At 38.8% G+C, this 23116-nt stretch overlaps 2 protein-coding genes across 11 annotated transcripts in view; one reads left to right on the plus strand and one right to left on the minus strand.

Annotated features, from left to right (window-relative positions):
- The window catches only part of LOC131536648 (interferon-inducible GTPase 5-like), a 128916-nt gene that overhangs the window by 79535 nt on the left and 26265 nt on the right, over positions 1-23116 (minus strand). The window lies entirely within an intron of this gene.
- The window catches only part of LOC131536644 (uncharacterized), a 29166-nt gene continuing 18125 nt past the window's right edge, over positions 12076-23116 (plus strand). Inside the window, exons 1-2 of one of the 2 annotated variants that reach the window (XM_058769680.1) lie at positions 12076-13492; positions 20521-20608. In XM_058769680.1, the coding sequence (XP_058625663.1) occupies positions 20535-20608 (74 nt within the window). In that variant the 5' untranslated portion in view covers positions 12076-13492; positions 20521-20534. Of the gene's footprint in view, positions 13493-20326; positions 20609-23116 lie in introns of those variants that run through there. The other variant, XM_058769681.1, reaches the window with a different exon arrangement.

Here is a 23116-nt window from a genome sequence, read left to right on the forward strand (position 1 = left end):
GGATGGATGTTTCGGTGTCCTGATGCTGGATGTTGTTAGTCATGTTAGTTTGTGTTTGCAGCTTCAGGACCATCTGAATCAGGGGACTTTTTTCAGGGTTCACTTCATGGTTTTTAAGGGCTTTAAAATGGTAAAAGTTGGGGTCGCTCATTTTTAAGTGTTTCCAAAATTTGATGGCTCGTTTCTCTCTCTCTCTCACAAACACACACACACACACACACAGCTTGACATACATGTTCAGGACAAATTCTGTAATCCTACTGTGTGTGTGTGTACAGTATGTACATTGAGCACTGCTGTTCAGTTGGCATGTTTGGGGCCAAATTTCTTTGTATTTTTTATACTTTTTAAAAATATTGTTATGTCCAGAGCCGTAAGGTTCTGTTGTGTGAATTCCGTGCCTTGTTTTTTCTCTTTCTCTCTCTCTCCCTGCAGAACCTGTGTCTCCCACCTGAGACTAATTACGAGCTCTGCTGTGATTGGGGGATGGGAGAGGAGAGCGAGTACTTAAACTACAGCTACTCTCAGACCAGCAGTTGGTGTTAGCTGGATGGTGTGCGACGGCTGAGAACTCGTCCTTAAACTTCAGAATTTATTGTGAAGCCTTAGTTGGTGCTTTGGTGTACCTTTATCTCAATTGTGTTGAGATTGTTGAAGTAGAGTTTCTGTCCTTTTGTCTCATTGATTACAGCTAAGACTGAGACTTAATCAAAAGAGAAGTGAGTGTTAACTTCAGTAGCCCATTATAAATCTTAAGCTTTAATTTGTCTTTTGTTTTGGGGTTAGTAGGAAGGTGGGTGCCATTTTGTTTTGTATTACTTATTTTCTCTTGTTTGTTAGTTTAATCTGCTGTATTTTGTTTTTTTTTCTTTGGAGTTTAGTCAGTTGGGTTATACAGTTAGCTCCTTTATGTTTGTTATTTTGGCCTTGCCCCCTTCTGAAGTTAATACCCTTTAATGTTACTTCTGTTTAGACAGTAAATAAAAACTTCTCTTTTTGCTGAACTACCGTGGTTGTGTGGGTTATTGTAACCTTTTCTGGGTCTGGAGAAGTTTTCTCTGCCGTCGCACAGTGCCTCACCACCAACCATTTTTAGTTCTGTTGCGGTCTTCCCTAGACCACTTTAGACCGTAACAATATATAAAACTGTATTTTATCAGATTTACCAACTGTTATAACATCTCTAGTATTTTCCTTTCAGGAAGCCAAAGCTAAGTTAAAGCTTCTGGTTGCAAAGCAGTTGGAGAGGTTTTTTTTTTTTTTTTTGACTGCATCAATAATACTTTAGCGCGAATTTAGCTATATTCCCCAACATCAGCTCTCACTCTTTTCACAGGCAAGTGATTTCGTAGAGGAATCTTAAAAAAAAAAAAAATTGAATGAAAATGAAGGGGTTACCTACAGCATTCATCTGAGCTTTCTCGTACACTCCACGTGCACGCGCATCCATGTTGCTTAAGCCCAATTTATACTTCTGTGTTGAACCTACGCCGTAGCCTACGCAGAAACGCACAGACCCGCGCCGTAACCTACGCCGTACCTGATGTGCACCTCTCCAAAAACGAATGTGCTTGCGGCCTAATCGCGTAATTTAAACGGAAACAACAACATCCTAATTTCTGATTGGCTGGTAGGTGGCATTTAACTCTGTATAACTCGAGTTATGAACTCGGCAGAGAACTTACCTCCGTATTCCCTCATCTATTAATTGTATAGCGGGACAAGTTATCCCTTCTCAGCGTGAGAAATACAAGGTGTGGCGTGAGAGCATGTGAACGGTTGAAATGCGTCAGTCTCACGGTGAATGCGTGACACTTGAGAGCCCTGAAATTATTCTATTCCCTTTTATGCTACTGTTATTACTTAATTGTATTCATGTGTATTCTAATGTTGAGAGCAGTCAGTGAGAAAATATTTTGCTTTAATGTTTACATCCTATACTGTGTTCATTAACTAGGATGTTGCTGTAATCAGTACAGCCAGAGGATCCTGGTCTTCCAATAACAATGCTGTGAGGAAGGATGTTATGGTAGGCCTAGCAGAGACAGGGAGGAGTGTGGTAGAGGTGGAGACAAAACAGTAACACAAATGTACTTTGGGTTTGTAGTCAACTTTACAGTAGTAAGCATTGTTTGCCACATACATTAAATATTCAAATATCTGTTACATACGGTACTGCTTATATTATTTTGCCATCTGTACACAAATGTATGTAGTGAATAAGCGTGTCCGTGGGTGGGGCTGTGTCGGTGTGGTAATGTGGGCTGGTGTGGCTACAGTGCCAGGGCTGAATTTGTGTCCCAGTCTGCCCCTGCCAGAAATGCATCACTGTAAATGTGTTAGTAAGTCAAGTCAAGATTATTTATATAGCGCTTTTTACAATGCAAATTGTGTCAAAGCAGCTTTGCATTATTAAACGGGGAAATAGTGTGTCGAAAATTAGCATGTCTTTCTCCTCTGGCCAGACAAAACCACCAGTTTAAATCTAGGCTGCAGCAGAGTCAGACTGCACAGAGAACTCAGTAAGGAAGGTTGGGAATTATTAAACTCATTTCTGTATCTAATACTGCTGTCATGTTACGTGACAAAAGAACGATCGACTCGGACCTGAAGCCTCGAGAAGTGAACTAATCATTTCTCCATCCAGCACAGACTCTCCCCTAACACAAATAAACAGAGAGAAACAAAGAGTACCAAGAACAAAGCATTCTTGCTGCATGAAGAGAATGCCTGTGAGATTAGAGATAAAATTAAGAAAAACAGAAAAGTCTTTTAAAGGGTTTATCATAACCCTGCAGCACAATTACAGGAAAAAAACAAACATCAATGAAACGGATCCCTACAGAGCTAAATGAAAAGAGAGGCGTCAGGATAAATTATGGAGACACAGCAATGTTCATGATCGGCTTACATCAACAATTAATTTTTTAAAATGTTTTTCCTTTACTTTAGCACGTACTGTTTTTTAAAATGTACTGTACAGAAAAGTCATCAGTTGGTGTTTTAGCCTTTTTGTGTACATATTTTAGCAACAATACAGTTACTGGACACCTACCAATCAAATAAAACGAAAAAAAATAAAAAATAGCAATTCCAGCGTTATGGACGTGACATTCGCAGTCAAAACCTGAGATATAAATTCTCATAGAATGTATTCATTACCAATATATAACACAATACATAACAATCTCTTAATAGTTTTCTAGACCCCTGAAAATAGAGTCCAGACTTCAGAAAAGTATTAGTTTAAAAACGTGTTTTATATTTTATTTGAGGGAAATACACATGCGTTATGGACGTGACAAAAGTTTCTGGGAGACAACATATTTTGTAGACTTTTCTTTATAATGCACAAACCAGAAGCAACAATATGTGCCGAATGGAGAAGCCAGGGTTGGCTATTCAAAAAACATGGTAACACTTCATAATAACTTTCATTAATAAATTATATAATGTAATAACAAACATTATATAATGTTTAACTAATCATTACTTGATATATATTCCCATATCTAGAAATATGAGATAATGTGCTCATTAATGTTAACGAATGAACTTATTAAACATTACCAAATGACTAACAGATCGTTATTTAATGTAAATTGAAATGCTTACAAATACTTTAAATTCATTGAATCATGGATTTAAATGATTTTGACAGATGCTTTTCAATGATTAAAAGCTTAATTAATAAATCATTAAACATTATATAATGCTTAACGGATCATTAGTTAATGTTTACAAATGTCATTAAACTTTCAACGCGTTTAAAAATCTACAAATGATTTTAACAGAAATTATACAATATTTACAAGCTTATTTGTAAATGTACTTTTGAATGCTAACAAATGTCTTTAAACTTCAGTTCACATATTAGCTAATGCTCATTTTTACATTTACAAATGTTGTGAAAATATAGCTTACAGGCACTTCACAAACTACAAACCCGATTCCAAAAAAGTTGGGGCACTGTACAAATTGTGAATAAAAAAGGAATGCAATAATTTACAAATCTCATAAACTTATATTTTATTCACAATAGAATATAGATAACATATCAAATGTTGAAAGTGAGACATTTTGAAATGTCATGCCAAATATTGGCTCATTTTGGATTTCATGAGAGCTACACATTCCAAAAAAGTTGGGACAGGTAGCAATAAGAGGCCGGAAAAGTTAAATGTACATATAAGGAACAGCTGGAGGACCAATTGGCAACTTATTAGGTCAATTGGCAACATGATTGGGTATAAAAAGAGCCTCTCAGAGCGGCAGTGACTACGTTTACATGGACATCAGTAATCTAACTATTTACCTTATTCTGAATAAGACAATATTATGATTAAGGTGTTTACATGAGTTGCTTTTAGAATAATCCTTTCATGTTCCCGTTTTCCATGTTATAGTACATAGATCGATTAATGGCATGCGTCATTACGTCACCACGCGACGACATCTGACGTCCCCTCCAGAATTTCACGTATAAACATATAGTTCGTCTTCATTATGATGCCATATACAGTTTTGGGTGTTTCATTTTAAATTTTATGAACGCTTCAAGTGCAGTTAATTATTTGTACGTGCATACAGACGACGGCGGTGTTGAAGCTCTTTTATTTGCAGTCCAACGGTTGACGACTGCCGTGTGTGTATCATGTCGCAAAATGCAGCAAAAAGTCCTACACGACGGTAATAGTGTGATTAAGGTGTTTACATGCCTGTACTGACCTTCAATAATGCGACTAAAATAGGAATACTCCACGTGTCTTAATTCAATTTGTGTTTACTTCGATTATGACTTTAGCCGGATTAAGGTCATCAAAAATCTGTTTACATGGTAGACTCTTAATCAGAGTATTGTCTTAATCGTATTAAAATCGGAGTATTGATGTCCATGTAAACGTACTGAGTGTCTCTCAGAAGTCAAGATGGGAAGAGGATCACCAATTCCCCCAATGCTGCGGCGAAAAATAGTGGAGCAAAATCAGAAAGGAGTTTCTCAGAGAAAAATTGCAAAGAGTTTGAAGTTATCATCATCTACAGTGCATAATATCATCCAAAGATTCAGAGAATCTTGTAGGATCAGAACGAGTCAGACAAAACTAAGATTCGATCAGAACATCAAAACATGAGGAGCCGAAATTCCAGAGAAGCCCAACAGGACTCATAAATCTGTCCATGGTACTCTGGCGCCATGAGTCTGGAGCAAGCCTTACCAACAAGCCTCTTTCACAGAACAGCTCGCAACATTAAGACAAAAGAATACTTATTGATAAATGCAATGCCGGAAGTAGATCGTCAACTTTGGGACAAATAATCAAGATTAATGGTCAAAGAGATGGCCATCACATGGGTTCCACAAGAGAAATCACGAGCTTCTTTAGATGACACTTTTCCCCCACACATACAAGACAAAGATTGAGACTGAAATTCTTTAGGAGACCTTTTAACCTCTCTCTGGTCTTCACCGAACATGTCCCTATGTCCTACATAGAACTACACAGAGACTTTCTTTTTCATATTGTGGCGGGGGTGAGGAATCACACACGACAAGAAGACTTAGGAAGTCAAGAAAAAACCCCGGAGGGTGGATTTATTTGTGAAGTGTTGCGAGTCGGTGATGAGGTGCTCCGTGCTGTGCTCCAATTCAGTCCTCTGGTGTCCTAGAAGGTGTGGGTCGGTGGCGTGCTCCTGTGCTCGGGCAGACCGGTCACACACTGTCTTCTGGTCAGAAGGGAGATAGAACAACGTTAGTGACGGAGGCTTCCTGATAACTCACCCACATGTGTGTGTACAGCGGCTTTTATAGGGCGGTGGCTGATGAGTTACAGGTGTGGCCGATCTGCCGGTAATGCGGGGTGCAGGTGTCCTCCCTTTGTTGCCAGGTCGACGCTGATGAAGGCTCGGGACACGTGTCACAATATGCATATAAAATCATCCTAAAAGGACATTTCTAGGCATAACACTATATTATGTATGTAACCCACACATTAGACTATCATGTTTTAAGCACATATTATGTATGTCTTTCTAATAACTATTGAATGACTTCAAGGGTTAGTCGTGTTTGGTATGCATGAGCTTGACAATTCTAGCTTGAAACGTTTCTTTCAATGAATTCTGTGTCAAATGTATCATATTCTGGTTATAGAAATCATGTCCAAAATTATACTTTACAAGAGCGTGTAAAATTCGGACCATGTGACCAGATAACAAATTGATTTATGATGGGAGGAACACCCCTAGCTAAGATAATAGCCTATCTAATTGGTCAACACACCAGTTGGGAGGTGTTCCAAAAGCTGAGTTTAAAAACTCAGGACACCATCAAATCTGCCCTTCTTCCCTTCTCGTCCTTTTCCCTTCTCGCCACCGCGTTTTGACGCTGTTTTAGCGCTCTTTGAGCGTGCTCTGGCCTACAGGCCAGTTGCTACTTAACACCACGATGAGAAGAAAAACCACCTAGTCTCGTTACACCCTTTCTTTCTTTTATTTTAGTTTATTTTCTGTTGCGAGTTTCATGTTCTCAGTTTAAGTTTTGCCGCCACGCCTTGTCTCCGAATTCAACTCGAGCCTGTGACCGCCTCAAAACTTCTAACAGACCAACTCCGCATCCTCAGCCAACGCCCAACCATTGGCTTCCCAAGACATCACTTCAAAGACTACTGAAATTCCAGCCAATCACCAACTCGGGAAAACCCCTTTCCTGCAACGACGACAACAGAAGGGAATCCCTGTAACACAAAGGCAACGCAAGCAAGTACCTCCAGGTCTAACTGAACTGGCGCATTTAATATAAATTTTAGCCTCATTGAGAAACTCAATGCGAGGGTTAATTACGTGATTGATGGTTGTTCAGGTCTATGTGATAGCACATATTGCTATAAACTTGGGATTTCACTTTCTCATTCTCTAAACTCCTCCTTTCTCTCTTTCTGCAACGTATGAATGTGTGACTGCTTGTGTTCATGTGTTAGATTAGTTTATGTCTTAGGTTTATATAAATAAAGTCGTATTTATATTTAAAGAGAAGCATCTTGTGTTTTGTGCTTACAAGTTAATGTCTTAATCTGCCGATCTTGTTACTGTGCTTATTAATAGTGTTTTCACTATATTTTGGATTTTAATATCCAGTGCAGAATTAATGTTACACGGCTCGTTCAGTGAATTGCTGCAGACTCAGTGATTAGCCGCAAAACAGTGATTCTGTTCAAATTCCCTATAAAATCATAAATGATTCCCTTTGAGCTAAATTATATTTATGTATAAACCGTACAATCTGGAACAATCTCTGTGCGCAAGGGTCAAGGCCGGAAAACCATACTGGATGCCCGTGATCTTCGGGCCCTTAGACGGCACTGCATCACATACAGGAATACTACTGTAATGGAAATCACAACATGGGCTCAGGAATACTTCCAGAAAACATTGTCGGTGAACACAATCCACCGTGCCATTCGCCGTTGCCGGCTAAAACTCTATAGGTCAAAAAAGAAGCCATATCTAAACATGATCCAGAAGCGCAGGCGTTTTCTCTGGGCCAAGGCTCATTTAAAATGGACTGTGGCAAAGTGGAAAACTGTTCTGTGGTCAGACGAATCAAAATTTGAAGTTCTTTTTGGAAAACATGTCATCCGGACTAAAGAGGACAAGGACAACCCAAGTTGTTATCAGCGCTCAGTTCAGAAGCCTGCATCTCTGATGGTATGGGGTTGCATGAGTGCGTGTGGCATGGGCAGCTTACACATCTGGAAAGGCACCATCAATGCTGAAAGGTATATCCAAGTTCTAGAACAACATATGCTCCCATCCAGACGTCCTCTCTTTTAGGGAAGACCTTGCATTTTCCAACATGACAATGCCAGACCACATACTGCATCAATTACAACATCATGGCTGCGTAGAAGAAGGATCCGGTACTGAAATGGCCAGCCTGCAGTCCAGATCTTTCACCCATAGAAAACATTTGGCGCATCATAAAGAGGAAGATGCGACAAAGAAGACCTAAGTCAGTTGAGCAACTAGAAGCCTGTATTAGACAAGAATGGGACAACATTCCTATTCCTAAACTTGAGCAACTTGTCTCCTCAGTCCCCAGACGTTTGCAGACTGTTATAAAAAGAAGAGGGGATGCCACACAGTGGTAAACATGGCCTTGTCCCAACTTTTTTGAGATGTGTTGATGCCATGAAATTTAAAATCAACTTATTTTTCCCTTAAAATGATACATTTTCTCAGTTTAAACATTTTATATGTCATCTATGTTGAATTCTGAATAAAATATTGAAATTTGAAACTTCCACATCATTGCATTCTGTTTTTATTCACAGTTTGTACAGTGTCCCAACTTTTTTGGAATTGGGTTTGTATTTGTTAATATATTCATTAACTCATAATCACAGTCTGTAAAGGTCATATATTTGGTCTTTGTTTGTCATTTAGACTTCTACTATTTGCACATCTTAAATCATTTATTAATAATTTGTTAATGTTTTTGCAGTACCCAATCTAAAGTGGAAACTATTCATCAATTGTAAATGTTCATAAACATTTTTAAAGAAAATACTTCATTTATCAAAACAATGCAATATAAACAGATTGAATTGTTCATTGAATGTTCCCTCATAGTAATCAAATTGACCCCTGTACACTGCTGAACCCTTATCCAACCTTACACCTACCTGTACCACCAAACCTGTCCCTAACCTTACCTGTATCACACCTCAACAGCAGCTAAAGTGTTGTGCATTAACAAAAGCTGTAAACATGTAAACATGGATCCAGCAGTAAGGCTTTTGCGCCTTCGCCAGGGAGACCAGCCTATCGAGGATTATGGGTAACACTTTATTTTGATAGTCCACTTTAGACATTCTACTAACAGTAAGTAACTTTGCAACTACATGTCAACTAGCAGTCATTAGAGTATTAGTAGACTGTCTGCTTAATAACTTCTAACACTTTATTTTGATGGGTCCACAACATACAACATACAGGTGCTGGTCATATAATTAGAATATCATCAAAAAGTTGATTTATTTCACTAATTCCATTCAAAAAGTGAAACTTGTATATTATATTCATTCATTACACACAGACTGATATATTTCAAATGTTTATTTCTTTTAATTTTGATGATTATAACTGACAACTAAGGAAAATCCCAAATTCAGTATCTCAGAAAATTAGAATATTTACATTTGAGTTTCAATTAATGACCATCCCTACAGTATAAATTCCGGGTATCTCTTGTTCTTTGAAACCACATTAATGGAAAAGACTGCTGACTTGGCAATGAACCAGAAAACGAACATTGACGCCCTCCACAAAGAGGGTAAGTCACAGAGGGTCATTACTGAAAGGTGTGGCTGTTTACAGAGTGCTGTATCAAAGCATATTAAATGCAAAGTTGACTGGAAGGAAGAATTTGGGTAGGAAAAGGTGCACAAGCAACAGGGATGACTGCAAGCTTGAGAATACAGTCAAGCAAAGCTGATTCAAACACTTGTGAGAGCTTCACAAGGAGAGAACTGAAGCTGGAGTCAGTGCATCAAGAGTCACCACGTTCAGACATCTTCAGGAAAAGGGCTACCAAGCCACTTCTGAACCAGAGACAACGTCAGAAGCGTCTTACCTGGGCTGTGGAGAAAAAGAACCAGACTGTTGCTTAGTGGTCCAAAGTCTAAAATTGAAATCAAATTGCAGTTACCAACATTTATTTTGGTAGCCATTTTATATGTAGTCTTCAAACAAAAATAGTCATTAATTATTCTCTCTTTAAATCAATAAGCTTATGAGAAATTTGAATCAAGGACTGAATTTGGAAAAACTGGAATAAATATTCATTTTTTTGGTAGAGATACAAATTAAACTAATTTTTCAAATACAGTAGGTTTACTTAACAAGTATACATTTATTTAACATCTTTTGTTGGTTAACATTAATGACACAGATAGGCATTTAATTAGGAATGCTGTCCATTTAAGACGGATGCATGTAATCCTTACTGACACACATTCAGTTTTCACCCACCTATATATAATATATCTGTCAAAAATGGCTGCTACACTTTACAATATACAGGTGCATCTCAAAAATTAGAATGTCGTGGAAAAGTTCATTTATTTCAGTAATTCAACTCAAACTGTGAAACTCGTGTATTAAATAAATTCAATGCACACAGACTGAAGTAGTTTAAGTCTTTGGATCTTTTAATTGTGATGATTTAGGCTCACATTTAACAAAAACCCACCAATTCACTCTCAACAAATTAGAATACTTCATAAGACCAATAAAAAAAACATTTTTAGTGAATTGTTGGGCTTCTGGAAAGTATGTTCATTTACTGTACATGTACTCAATACTTGGTAGGGGCTCCTTTTGCTTTAATTACTGCCTCAATTCGGCGTGGCATGGAGGTGATCAGTTTGTGGCACTGCTGAGGTGGTATGGAAGCCCAGGTTTCTTTGACAGTGGCCTTCAGCTCATCTGCATTGTTGGGTCTGGTGTCTCTCATCTTCCTCTTGACAATACCCCATAGATTCTCTATGGGGTTCAGGTCTGGTGAGTTTGCCGGCCAATCAAGCACAGTAACACCATGGTCATTGAACCAGCTTTTGGTACCTTTGGCAGTGTGGGCAGGTGCCAAGTCCTGCTGGAAAATGAAATCAGCATCTCCATAAAGCTTGTCAGCAGAAGGAAGCATAAAGTGCTCTAAAAATTTCCTGGTAGATGGCTGCGTTGACTGTGGACTTCAGAAAACACAGTGGACCAACACCAGCAGATGACATGGCAGCCCAAATCATCACTGACTGTGGAAACTTCACACTGGACTTCAAGCAACATGGATTCTGTGCCTCTCCACTCTTCCTCCAGACTCTGGGACCTTGATTTCCAAATGAAATGCAAAATTTACTTTCATCTGAAAAGAGAACTTTGGACCACTGAGCAACAGTCAGTTCTTTTTCTCCACAGCCCAGGTAAGACGCTTCTGACGTTGTCTCTGGTTCAGAAGTGGCTTGGTAGCCCTTTTCCTGAAGACGTCTGAGCGTGGTGACTCTTGATGCACTGACTCCAGCTTCAGTGCACTCCTTGTGAAGCTCTCCCAAGTGTTTGAATCAGCTTTGCTTGACAGTATTCTCAAGCTTGCATTCATCCCTGTTGCTTGTGCACATTTTCCTACCCAAATTCTTCCTTCCAGTCAACTTTGCATTTAATATGCTTTGATACAGCACTCTGTAAACAGCCACACCTTTCAGTAATGACCTTCTGTGACTTACCCTCTTTGTGGAGGGTGTCAATGTTCGTCTTCTGGATCATTGCCAAGTCAGCAGTCTTCTCCATTATTGTGGTTTCAAAGAACAAGAGATATCCAGAATTTATACTGTAGGGATGGTCATTTATTGAAACTCAAATGTAAATATTCCAATATTCTGAGATACTGATTTTTGACTTTCATGAGCTGTAAATTTTTTAAATGTTTTACTTTACATGCAATGAATCTAAAATATATGAAAGTTTCACTTTTTGAAATAACTTACAAGAAAAAATGAACTTTTTCACGACATTCTAATTTATTGAGATGCACCTGTATATGAATGGTGTCGACTTATTGTGTGCAGAATCCACAACAATTCAGCCCTCAGGGTACAAGCCTGTGAAAAACTCGACGAGACACTTGGCTGAACATTGTGATTCAGTCCAACATTACCAGTCTGTGATCCAGCAGGAGTTGATGTACTTGGCGCAGACACGTAGGACTCCATTGGCACCGTACTTTTTCGAATACTGGCGAAGCATCAGTGCTTTTCCGATTTCATATGGGACTCCACCGCTTTAACTCCCATTGTCCCGAGTTTAAAGGTTTTTTGGCAAGTCTTGCAAGTCGCCTCATACACGTTGCTTGTACCAGCTAACCAATCTTTATATTTAAAGGTGCTGTATGTAGGATTTTGACTCTACTAAAGCATAAAAATACCATAATATGTTTGCAGATATTTTAGAAACAGGCTAAGTTAACATACTTGTTTATCTGAAAAACAATGCTACAGTCAGTTATTCTCCTTTGAAAATGTGCATTCCGGCCCGGAAATGTCTGTGTTTGTTATGGTTTGTGAAACCCGCCCACTGCCAGTTTACCCAACTGTATTTCGGCACCCCGGGTTGCCAGTTGGCAGAAAACAGCGTATTTCATTCATCGGCACGTGCGCTCGTTCCTGTTGGTGACGTTAATCTGGCAACCTGCGTGTGCGTCAAGTCTGAGGAGGAGGGGCCTGGTGAAAAAAACCATCTCCAATATTTTGAATTTGGACTGCAATACCTAGTTCAACCGCTAGGTGTCAATCCTACATACAGCACCTTTAACATCCTCGAGCCAAATCGCATTGAACTTGCATTTACCCATTTTGTTCTCCTCTTTCTTTCGCACGCACTGCACAGGACAGTACGACGTAATACGCTGCCGTAAATGCCGCAAATGATCACATGAGCACGCAGATCTACAAAGAATAATAAATCCTAACGCTAATTAGTTTTAATTTTGTAAACTTTTTAGATATGTCTAAGACAAAATGCCATCTAAAATTTAAGACTTAGCATAAGTAAAAATAAGACATTTTAAGACTTTTTATGACCTTAAATTTACAAAATCAAATTTAATACTTTTTAAGACTTTTTAAGGACCCACGGGAACCCTGCAATTGATCGTTTTTCACCCATAGACACCTCTCTGGTTTTCATGTTGGTTACACGTCTAACTAAATATAAATGCAGTCTGCACGGATCTGAAACTGAGCGCAGACATTCAGTGCTATTTATTGTTTGAATAATCAATTAATAGGACACACCAGGGCAACAAAACACACCTGTCAGTCACATGTTCCAATACTTTTGGTAACATGAAAAATGTCTGGGTTCAAACAAAAGGTGATATCTTGTAAATTGTGTATCAGATCCAGATGAAAATACCTGTAAATAAAAGCTGAAATGTTAATCTCATATTCATCTTTTGATGTCAAACCCAAATGTTTTCAGTCTACAGCAAAAATAAAGGAATTGGCCTCACTGTTCCAATACTTTTGGAGGGCACTGTATTTGGATTTCCTATAATTACTTCCTAGTATTTAATAAATACATTCATAACTATTGAAGACTAAGAGTGTATGGGTATTATATTACCCTAAGGCTCAGTGGATCTCCCCTGTGTGTAATTTGCTTGAAAGCCCCCTCCCACCCCCGTTTATCTGAACAATGACTGTGCAGGACTGCAGGTTTATTTAAAATCATGTGATATTCTGGAAAAAAGAGCCGCTATCTGACGTCACCATAACCTTCCCATCCATTCTGATTGGATTGCTTGCATCCTGCATAATAATGTATCATTCTTTATAAATAGTGAATGCAGTGACAAAAGAATATAGCAAAGAAATTCAAGGAAACAAGACATAACTGCGATACAGAAAACTTCAGCTTGCTGTTTGGAAGTCAGCTCCCTAAGGTTTGACTTATTTATTTATTCACTTAGCACATGCTTTAATCAAAACCCAACAATACATTTTTTGTTCCTACCAGGAATGTTAATTTTGTCAGACCATTCCCAGAACATTGCTAAAAGGTTCTTTTTCGCTATTCAGAATATTTGTTGTTGTTGTTTTAAGTTGTGCATAATCGCGCAAGTTATTAGGCTATGTTAAATGTTTAACATGAAAACGTGTGATGTGGCTTATTAAGATAATGATCGAATAAATTAAGCAGGTTGTGCTATTTTGATCCAGATTAGGATGTGAGCGCAAAATGCAGTGGTGAAGCAAAGATGTTTTCATAGGGAGGGGGCCAGCAACCAGTCTGGGGTAAATACACAATACTAGGAGAAAAAAACATCAACGTGCTTTATTGGAACAGTAGCTATATTAACCCATACCAAAAAATAGGCGATTGTTTAACTCACTTCTGAACAAAATAAAATAAAAATGCTGGATGTGGCTACATTAAAGAAATTACCAAAAGAAAAACATTACATTAAATAAAAATAAATTACCAAACTAAAGTTAAAGAAGTTGAAAAAAAAAAAAGTATACATGTAGGTAGGGTTGGGTACCGTTCACATTTTAACCGGTACGGTACCAGTATCGGTACCTGAAATTCGGTACCGGTACCTAACGGTACCTTTTTTTTGTTCTTTACTCTCTGTGTAATAACAAAAACATTTATTTCAGAGAAAAAATAAGTCCAAAACTCTCAATTTCAACATTTTGAAAAATAGGGCCCTACAATTTTTTTTCTTATTTTTCTACCAGAAATTCTTGTTTTATTTTTTCTGATAATCAAATGAAGGCATGACACATTTCTTTATTTTTAATCAAATGAAAATGAAACCCTTTTATTTTTTTGGCAAATAAACAGTGGTTTACTGTTAAAATTAATACATGGTAGAAAAATTGTATGAATATTCCTTTAAAAAAGTTTTACTAATAATTTTATTTTTTCTACAATAACGTGGTTAATGTGGTTGTAATAATTATTTTTATCATTTAGTTGTTTAATTTAAATTTGACAGTAAATGGAATATATAAAGACGTACATTATACTGTACAAAAGTAATACAAGAGTAATATATTTCTGTTACATGTTAAACCGCACTTTTATTTTGACAGGTTGCCATGAAGTTTCTGTGTATACAGTATGAAATGATGCTAGTTTTCTCAAATGAAACGGTAAAATTCTCATGAAGTGACTCTCACAGCCTGTAAGATCATGTCATCATGCAGTGAGATGAATTCCAAACGGAAGTGAGCATCCCTATGCCCTACTCCCTGTGAAGGGCAGAGCCCTTGAAGTGTGTTCTTTGAAGGGTGTAGGGCATTACTGTCTCCTATAAACGTTTGGAACTCCTTTGGTGAAGGGAATGACGGACAAAATGTTACCTTGACAACGCTGCGCAAAACAGTTGTTGCAAATAAATATTTCCTCTTACTGTTATTATTTTATTCAAATACTGTCTAATTGTGTCTTATTTACTGTTAAACTTTTTCAAACTAAACTTGCTTAAACATGCTTACAATACAATCTTAAATCATATTTCAATCACTGACATAAATATTTTGTATTACATGAAAATAATGACAAATTTAATTAGCTTATTCTACTTACGTTTGTATGTAAAGTCAAAATAAACCCGAACTTTGCTTTAAAATGCATCTCAAGATTTCCTAACTGAAGATCACATGATCACAAACGGAGATCACTTCTGTGAAGTGACCATCACACGTTCCCTTCGCTAACGGACTTCTGGAACGGCCCTTCGTGAAGGGATTAAGTTGTTCACTTTCGTTTGGAATGTCCCTACAAATGGCGCCCCATTCCCGAAGTGTCCTACAAGGGTGCAAAAAAGCCATTTGGAATTTGGTCCGAAAATCACCGCGAGTTCACGTGCGCTTCAGTATTTGTGTAGTAAACAAACCGCGTCTCCGCCATTCATACATACCGAGGCTAACGGAACATGCAGGATTCATATTTAAACAGTCTTTTTGTGTTTTAATGTTCACATACACTGGTTCTAAATTACACACTACTTCTTTTATTCATCTGCGCTATAGAGTAAATTCCATTTTTATGAATGGACTGTGCCATCCTGTCTGTGTTTTCGCGGAAACCATATGAACCTATGCATGTCAAAATGCCGCGTGTTACAAATAGCAGATCCCTACACATACATCATGCAGTGTTAATATGCATGCTATCTGGGAAAAGACATTACAGAATACAGAAATAGACAGATACAAAAGAGAGTGAGCAGGTCTGTCATATATAACAAGAATAATACATAAACACACATACAATATTCCATTACACAATATTAAAATCCCACTCCAGACATGGTTCTTAGTCACTCTCTGCATACTTAAGGTTTCAATATTCACAATGTAAAACCTGCTGTAAAACACATGGCTGTAATATATTATTTAGCCATTCCCTGTAATAAAAGACATTCAAAAACAGTCCTTTTTTGCATTTTCTTGACATTGTTTTTCCATTATTTTCTCTTTAAACATTAATCAGGACTTTTTTGGGCCACCCTCTCTTTCTCTCTGCTGCTTAAAGATTTAAGCAGGCCCAGGCTGTTTTGACAGGGCTCAGACTGGAAAATGTTTGGCAAAAATCTTCTGAATTAAATTTTTTTTTCTTTCTCCTCCCCATCCCATTAACAGAGGATTGCTGGGGCTGCAGTTTGCAGTGCTTCGAGAGAGTGCTGAGTTTGGCCTTTACAGCCTCTCGGCTGTTGATAAAGGAAGTAGCCCAGTGTTAAAGAATTCCTCCATTAGCCCTGCTTAGGATTTAACGACACACACACACAGTCTAAACCTCTGTCTCCTCTACAATAGGCCTTATGTCAAGTCTTTTAAATATAAATATGTAACATTTAATCAATCCTTTATTTGTGTATTATATAAAGGTACTCTGCAACACTACTAACAAAAAAAAAAAAATTGCTCTGTATGTAATCATTTACAATGCAGTTATACAAAGGCGCACAGACGAAATCCAGAAACACAATAATATTTTCTATGCCTATATTTCAAGAACACCATTTAAACACCTCTAAATAAGGCTAATTTGAATGATTTGAGTGTATTTTTTGTTTGTGTAGTAACTCAAACCTACAATACCCTACAACCACCAAAAAAGTCCAATAGTTATTTTTACTGAATTCTTTATTGTAACTTGAAAAGGATGTAAGTGTTTATTAGCAAAAGAAACATCACAAACAGCTCAGTGTGGCATATGTGATGTCCAGTTATGGATTTATTTATGTGGTCAGCTGTGCTTGGAAACAACAGTATGTGTGCTGAAGGATCTCACATCACCACTAAAGGTGATCCTGTGATTTACAGGGAGTAATGAAAAGCACAGACCCATGCAGCGAGTTGCAGTGGTGACATCATGTCACAGGGTCTCTCGTATGCACCCAAATGCGTTCTCAGGTACCGAAATTTGGTACCGAATGACTTAATGTGAATCGGTACTCGGTGGTACCGACGCAATTCGGTCGGTACCCTTAAAAGTACCGAGTTCGCAAGTACCCAAAAGTGCCCAACCCTACATGTAGGCTCTTTAAACCAACTTTTTGGTTGAACAGTCCTACACTTTTAATCATCAAAATTATATCTCCAATGCTGCGCTCACTTTCAGAAAAACGAGCTTTTGCAGAGTGGCATTAAAATGAATGCTATTTGTGTTTTATAAATACAGCAAGTTTATGGTGGAAAAAATGTTCGTTAAATATTTGACATTACGTAAAAAAACTTTTTTTTTTTTTTTTTTACTGATGTAGAGCTTGCCAAAGTGGACATAAGGCTATATCTGCTCAACACTTTATCATATTCAGACCAATACTGGAGTTTGTTATGACAATCTAGTCCTGAGGTTACCTGCACAGTTTCGGAACAGTGCCACTTAATGGTCAGGAGATATGAAAAATGAAAAAAAAAAAGAAAAGAAAAGAAAACAGATCAAAGGCTGTATGTCTGCAATGCTTTGGCATATTGGCACCAAACTATGTGTGTGTCATTGTCACCCCTAGTTAACCACACCTCATTAATTTGGGAGCAGCACCACCTATTGGTCAAAAGTGGTAAATCATTAAATAATATTACTATTGATTGTATTTATGATTTTTGTTTTCAGCCTTTTGAGTAAAATCATCTTAAAATGTCTGTAATTACTCAAAGGTCTTAAAGAACCCAGGTAACTGCTGTTTGCAGCTCTGTTCCTTCTCTTGTGTTTAGTACAGGCCATGAGTGAAATGGGTGACTTGTCAGTTTTCCAAAAAGGCCTGATCATGGGAGCCCATTTAGCAGGAGCATCTGTAACCTTAACGGACCAGTTGTTTGGTGTTTTAAGAACAACATCCTTTACAGTTATGACTACTGTAACATAAATGGAAGGTTTTATCCTTCATTTATAAATTTTAGCTTTAGGGAACCAAATCGTAGCAATTCGGTTTTGATCTGATTAATTGATATTAATCAAAATTGTATAATTTATACCTTATTAACGACTCGTCCAGCGAGTATTAATACAGTATAATTTAGCAATGCTTCTTATTGTTGATAAGAATACAGAATTGATTATAATACAGAATTGATTATAATACAGAATTGATTGGGAAATTTTGCATTGAGCAACAGGTAACACGATCTATGGCAAATAATTTAAGATTTGAAAATCAAGGCACCAGACTATTCATTAAAAATGAATCGAGCGTTTATTTACTATTCCAGGGTACAATACAAATAACCAAAACACATACACACATTAAGGCATGATCAAAGCAGTTTTAAGGAAGTTAACTATTCTCTTTTCTTGAGATTAAGGACAACCTTGGGGACGTCACAAACAGAAGACTCAGTTATTGTTATCTTTTTACGATTCATTCAATTCAATTCAATTCAGCTTCAGCGAATAAGAGATTTGTTTGTTTTACTTGCTGTGAGTTGAAATTGAAGGCTGTACTTCTTGAGGTTGGTTGCTGGAGGGAAGCCCCGGACTTTTCCTGCTGACGTGTTGTTGTCGCGTGACGTCACTCGGGATTCCTCCTTTTGGATTTGAAGGCTTTCTGGTAGCGCGCGAATAGCGAGTTTGAAGTTCTTACGCAGCAGCTTTGCAAGTTTTTCTTTGGTCAGACGTGGACAGAGTGTTGAAGTCTTTTAGATGATCAGCCAGATGTTTGCAGCATGATCAGGGGGGCAACGCCCAGACTTTCAGCCACGTTCCTTGCAGTTTCACCAGTTGTTTCAACCCGTTCTTTTGTCCTGAGCAAATTTCAAAGTTGGGGTGTCTGTTTTTATCGGACAGAATTAAGTCCATCCTATTCACTGTCTGACCCAATCACATTGTCTCTGTAGGGCGGAGCCCCGCCCAACACGACTTCTTTTTCGTGCATACATTATCTGCTCATAAATATGTCACCTGAAGGAGATATCCTAGCAGATTTCTATAAAGGGTTATAATCATACCTTATGATGCTAAAAGTCACATTCATCCTGTTCACCATGTTGGAATCAACATAAGGATTAATTTAATACCACACATGGGATAGTTGTCATATTGACTATCTATAATTTTACCTACTAAACGGGTTAAGCCATAGATTAAAATATCCTAAGTTCGGATAACTACAGTCAGATATATGAAACATAAAATACCACATTCGTATATGTATGGTCTCTTGGGTATATTGCTTTTAATAGCAGCAGTCTTTTCTGGATTGTCCTTTTGAAGATCCTTTGTCCATAAAAGTTTGGGTGTTCTTTTCCTTTGGAGAGGGAGGGAGAAAAGGCGCCTTCCTTTTGGAATGCAGGGGACCAGAGCTGAGGTCATGAGGTCACGAGGAGTATCACGTAGTGTGGCTCTGGTGATCTTCTTGTCTCAGACGAAGTTGTAAGTCAGTCAATTTTTGTTTATCAGAAGGTAGTTTATGGTACGCGGGGTCACAGTATCGCGAACGCTCTGGTTCTGAAAATTCTCCAAAGGAGTAATTATTAGTTGTTAAACCCCAAACAGATGTAGCGCGGACCGTTCATCCTCACCTTATCATGTTTTACGAGTCTCTCGAGGTGGTAAGGAGAGTATGGCCGGACGCTAGTCATAGAACTGAGGCCTTGTGTTTGTCATTTGCTCATTTTACGAGCTGATGAAGTTAGATTAGCTCCAGTGGAATGTTCTTAAGTTACTCATGTGTGTGCGTTAGTTTCGACCAGGTTCTACACTACGTACACAAAGCATAGGCAAAAACTGAAAGTGAATGATAGGGACCGTTAAACACTAAGATGGATTGTGTCCAAACAGCACAGAACTGCAGCCAAGTGACCGCAAACCTCAATATTCACCTTGAAGACCCTGTTTCTACAAAAACCAACCACAGAAAACTTCATAAAGTCAACATCCATGAAAGAGCTGTAACTGTTAAAACTTCAACACCCAAAGCAACTGGCAGATTTTCTGCAGATTCAGAAATTCCAAAGTTGTATGAATCTATTCTAAGAAGGTTGGAAGTTGTATTAAAGACAAATGGTAGTAAAACACCTCAATGACATATTGCTTATTTCCTAGGTGTTTACATTATTTTGTCCAACCCCTATAAAAACAGACAATTCAGTTATTGTTTTGCCAGCACAGTGCAGTGCCATGACAAACAAAAGCATTTCAGACTATAGCTCCAGGAATCAAATTAATTTATGAAAAATTGTTTTACTGCACTCATGGTTATCATAGTAATATAGACTGAACTGTTTACCATGAGGATATTTTTATATTTACACCTACAGCTGTCTTAAAAAACGGTTGAGATCTTGTTTGACAAGTTAATGAGTCCAGACTTTTTATTTTTCTGAATTATACAGTAATATGATCACTATGAACTACAGTATATGCCATAGACTGAAGAACAATTCTTAGGATTAGTAATTTGTTCATACTGCCTTCATTTTAAAGCACTAATGTAAATAAATATATAATATCTTGCAGATTCATCTTCTACAATGGCGAACAATAACAGAGAGAAGATCAGCTCAGTGTCTGACCAAACTGATGCACAACATGCACAAATCAACAGGTTAGTGTCATAATATATTTAACAGTTTTCATTCTTAATATCAGGGTTTGAAATGAACACCTGACAGTTTGCCAAATGTGGGTGAAAATCAACTGTGATGGATCATGATTCATAAATGATGTCCCATCGCTATCAGAGCACTTCACTTAAGAGGAGCCTCCAAAAAAAAGCATAAAGAGGGCGGCCTGAATAGTTTAATATTATTCTCACTACATCATCATGAGCTGATGTCTACTTTTTTTGGGTAGCTCTGATGAAGATGTCAAACTCTCACTGAAGCGTGCAGTTTCTGCATGCGGTCTTGCTTTGCAAAATTTCCTCTTGGAATAAAAGTTATGGCACAATAAATTACTTAGTTCATCACTGCCACCACAGGACGAACTGTGCATTGCACCCAAAATTGTTTAGTGAGGTCAGATAAATGATTTTTGCTCATTATTATATAAATACAAAAAGCATCCTTTAGGATCGTTTTTGTGCCCATCTAATCATTTTTGGTTCCCAGAATGTTATTTTTTATGGTTTGTTTTTGGTTAGCCAGGAAAGTTTTCTTAACGGAAATAGAACATTTGTTTTTGGTTCCCAAAACGTTATTCTAATGTTAATCTAACATTCCCCTAACGTTATTATAACATTCCCATAATGTTAGTTTTCGGTTCCCAGAACATTGTTTTGTTAAGGTTTGTTTTTGGTTAACCAGGAATGTTTTCTTAACGGAAATAGAACATTAGTTCCCTTTCAAACTTTCTCTCACGTTGTGAATGGGAAACTCCTGTTTACTGTAATACTGAAGCGCTTTAGCCTGCCAGAATGGGCGGAGTCGACCGCTATATAAGTCGGCTCGGAGCGCCATTTCTTTAAAATATTCTCCTTCAGCGACGAGGATCATCTCTTCACTGACTCTACAAGTAGCTGAAGACGGAAGACGCTCAGCTCTGCTCATCGCAGAGGAAGAGAATTCCCCTGTGGCCATCCGGCACCTCTAAAAGAGCATATTCTGAGCATATTTCCAGCGCGTGTTGTTGCAAATGTCACGTCGCGAGTGTGGCTCGGGCAAGCAACACTTGCACGAGACAGACAGGCACAGAGAGTGTGTCGCCTGCCTGGGCAGCTCCCATGCAGATGCTGCGCTCACTGAAGGCTCATGTTCTCACTGCGAGGGCATGAGTCTTTCCTGTCTCTGCTTGCGGATTACCTTCTTCAAAGAAGGGGGTCCTTCCCGCTCTGCTCTCCTGTTTCCTTTCTCGCCTAAGAAAGAAACAGTGGAGCAGTGAATCTTTCTCTGTGGGTTTGAGCGGTGTCACGTCTGCTCAGCTCCTGCATTCCCGTTTCTCCCCGCATCGCCTTGTCGCGCTGGTGTGTTTCACACAGGATGATCAACACCCCTTCTCCGGCAAGGAGATAGCCGTCGACGACTCAATGTCTTTGACGTGTCGGACGCCAAGGAATGGGTATGTTCCGGCAAAGAGCCGAAGACCTTCCTCCATCTCAACCAGCGTTGCAGAAACCGGACAGCGAGCTGATCCATGTTCTGACTAATGCAGTGAAGGACCTTGGCTTATAGTGGTCGGCTCTGGATGAGCCCGCCCATGGCCTCTTGGACGAATGGTTCCTGCCAGGATGCCGTCAGCAGTCCTCTCACCAATGGCCTGCCCTGATTTTGCCTGCAGATAACGAAGAACTCACAAAGATGTGGTGTGCCCCCTACTCGGCCCAAGTTAGTTCCTCTACTTCAGCGGTTCTCACCACCGTTGATGGCACTGAGAAAAAGGCTACCGCAAGCTCAGCTCAGGTTATCAGCAAGGACGATGGCTAGTCTGGTGGTGACACCCATGGCTTAACCTCACCAAAATCAGGGAAGCTGAGAAAATGGCCTTCCCTGATTCCCCGGTCTTGCCGAAAGGCCTTTTTGGGCCTGCTGTGGACGGGTTCGCAGACCGTTTCTCTGAGGCTCAGAAGACGTCGCAAGCGCTGCGTCACTTCATCCCCAAACGCTCTGATTCAGCGGCTGCCAGTCGCCAGAAAACCCCCTCCACTCAGACTGCGAAGCCGGCGCCGGACGGCAAAGCGGTTTCCACACCTGAAGCATGAAGGTCCCCAGCCTTCGAGTAGTGCTGGACCCTGAGCCTCCGAAGCCATCCTGATCAGCTCACAGAAAGGAAGAGTAGAGGGTCAGTTCTCACCTCGGCCGGAACGCCCTCAAAGACAGCTCGCATTCATCCTCCACTCCTCCGAGCACCTCTGAGCGATGGAGACTTATTTCTAGCGGTCACGTCCTGCAGGTACAGCGCGTACCCAAATGTTTTACCGCTGTGATAGCGGACCCACATACTCAAAAGAGCAATTTTCCTCTTCCCATGCTAACAGCGAACTCAAGTTCACCGCCCACTTACGGCGAACTTATGGAGCAAGTTTTGAGACAAAATTATACAAACAAATCCAGTGTTTTGCAAATAAACACAATCTGCTTTGCAAAGAAAAACTCGACTTTCAAACAAACTCAAAGTG

The sequence above is a fragment of the Onychostoma macrolepis genome, chromosome 03 (assembly GCF_012432095.1).
Source record: "Onychostoma macrolepis isolate SWU-2019 chromosome 03, ASM1243209v1, whole genome shotgun sequence".
NCBI lineage: Eukaryota > Metazoa > Chordata > Actinopteri > Cypriniformes > Cyprinidae > Onychostoma > Onychostoma macrolepis.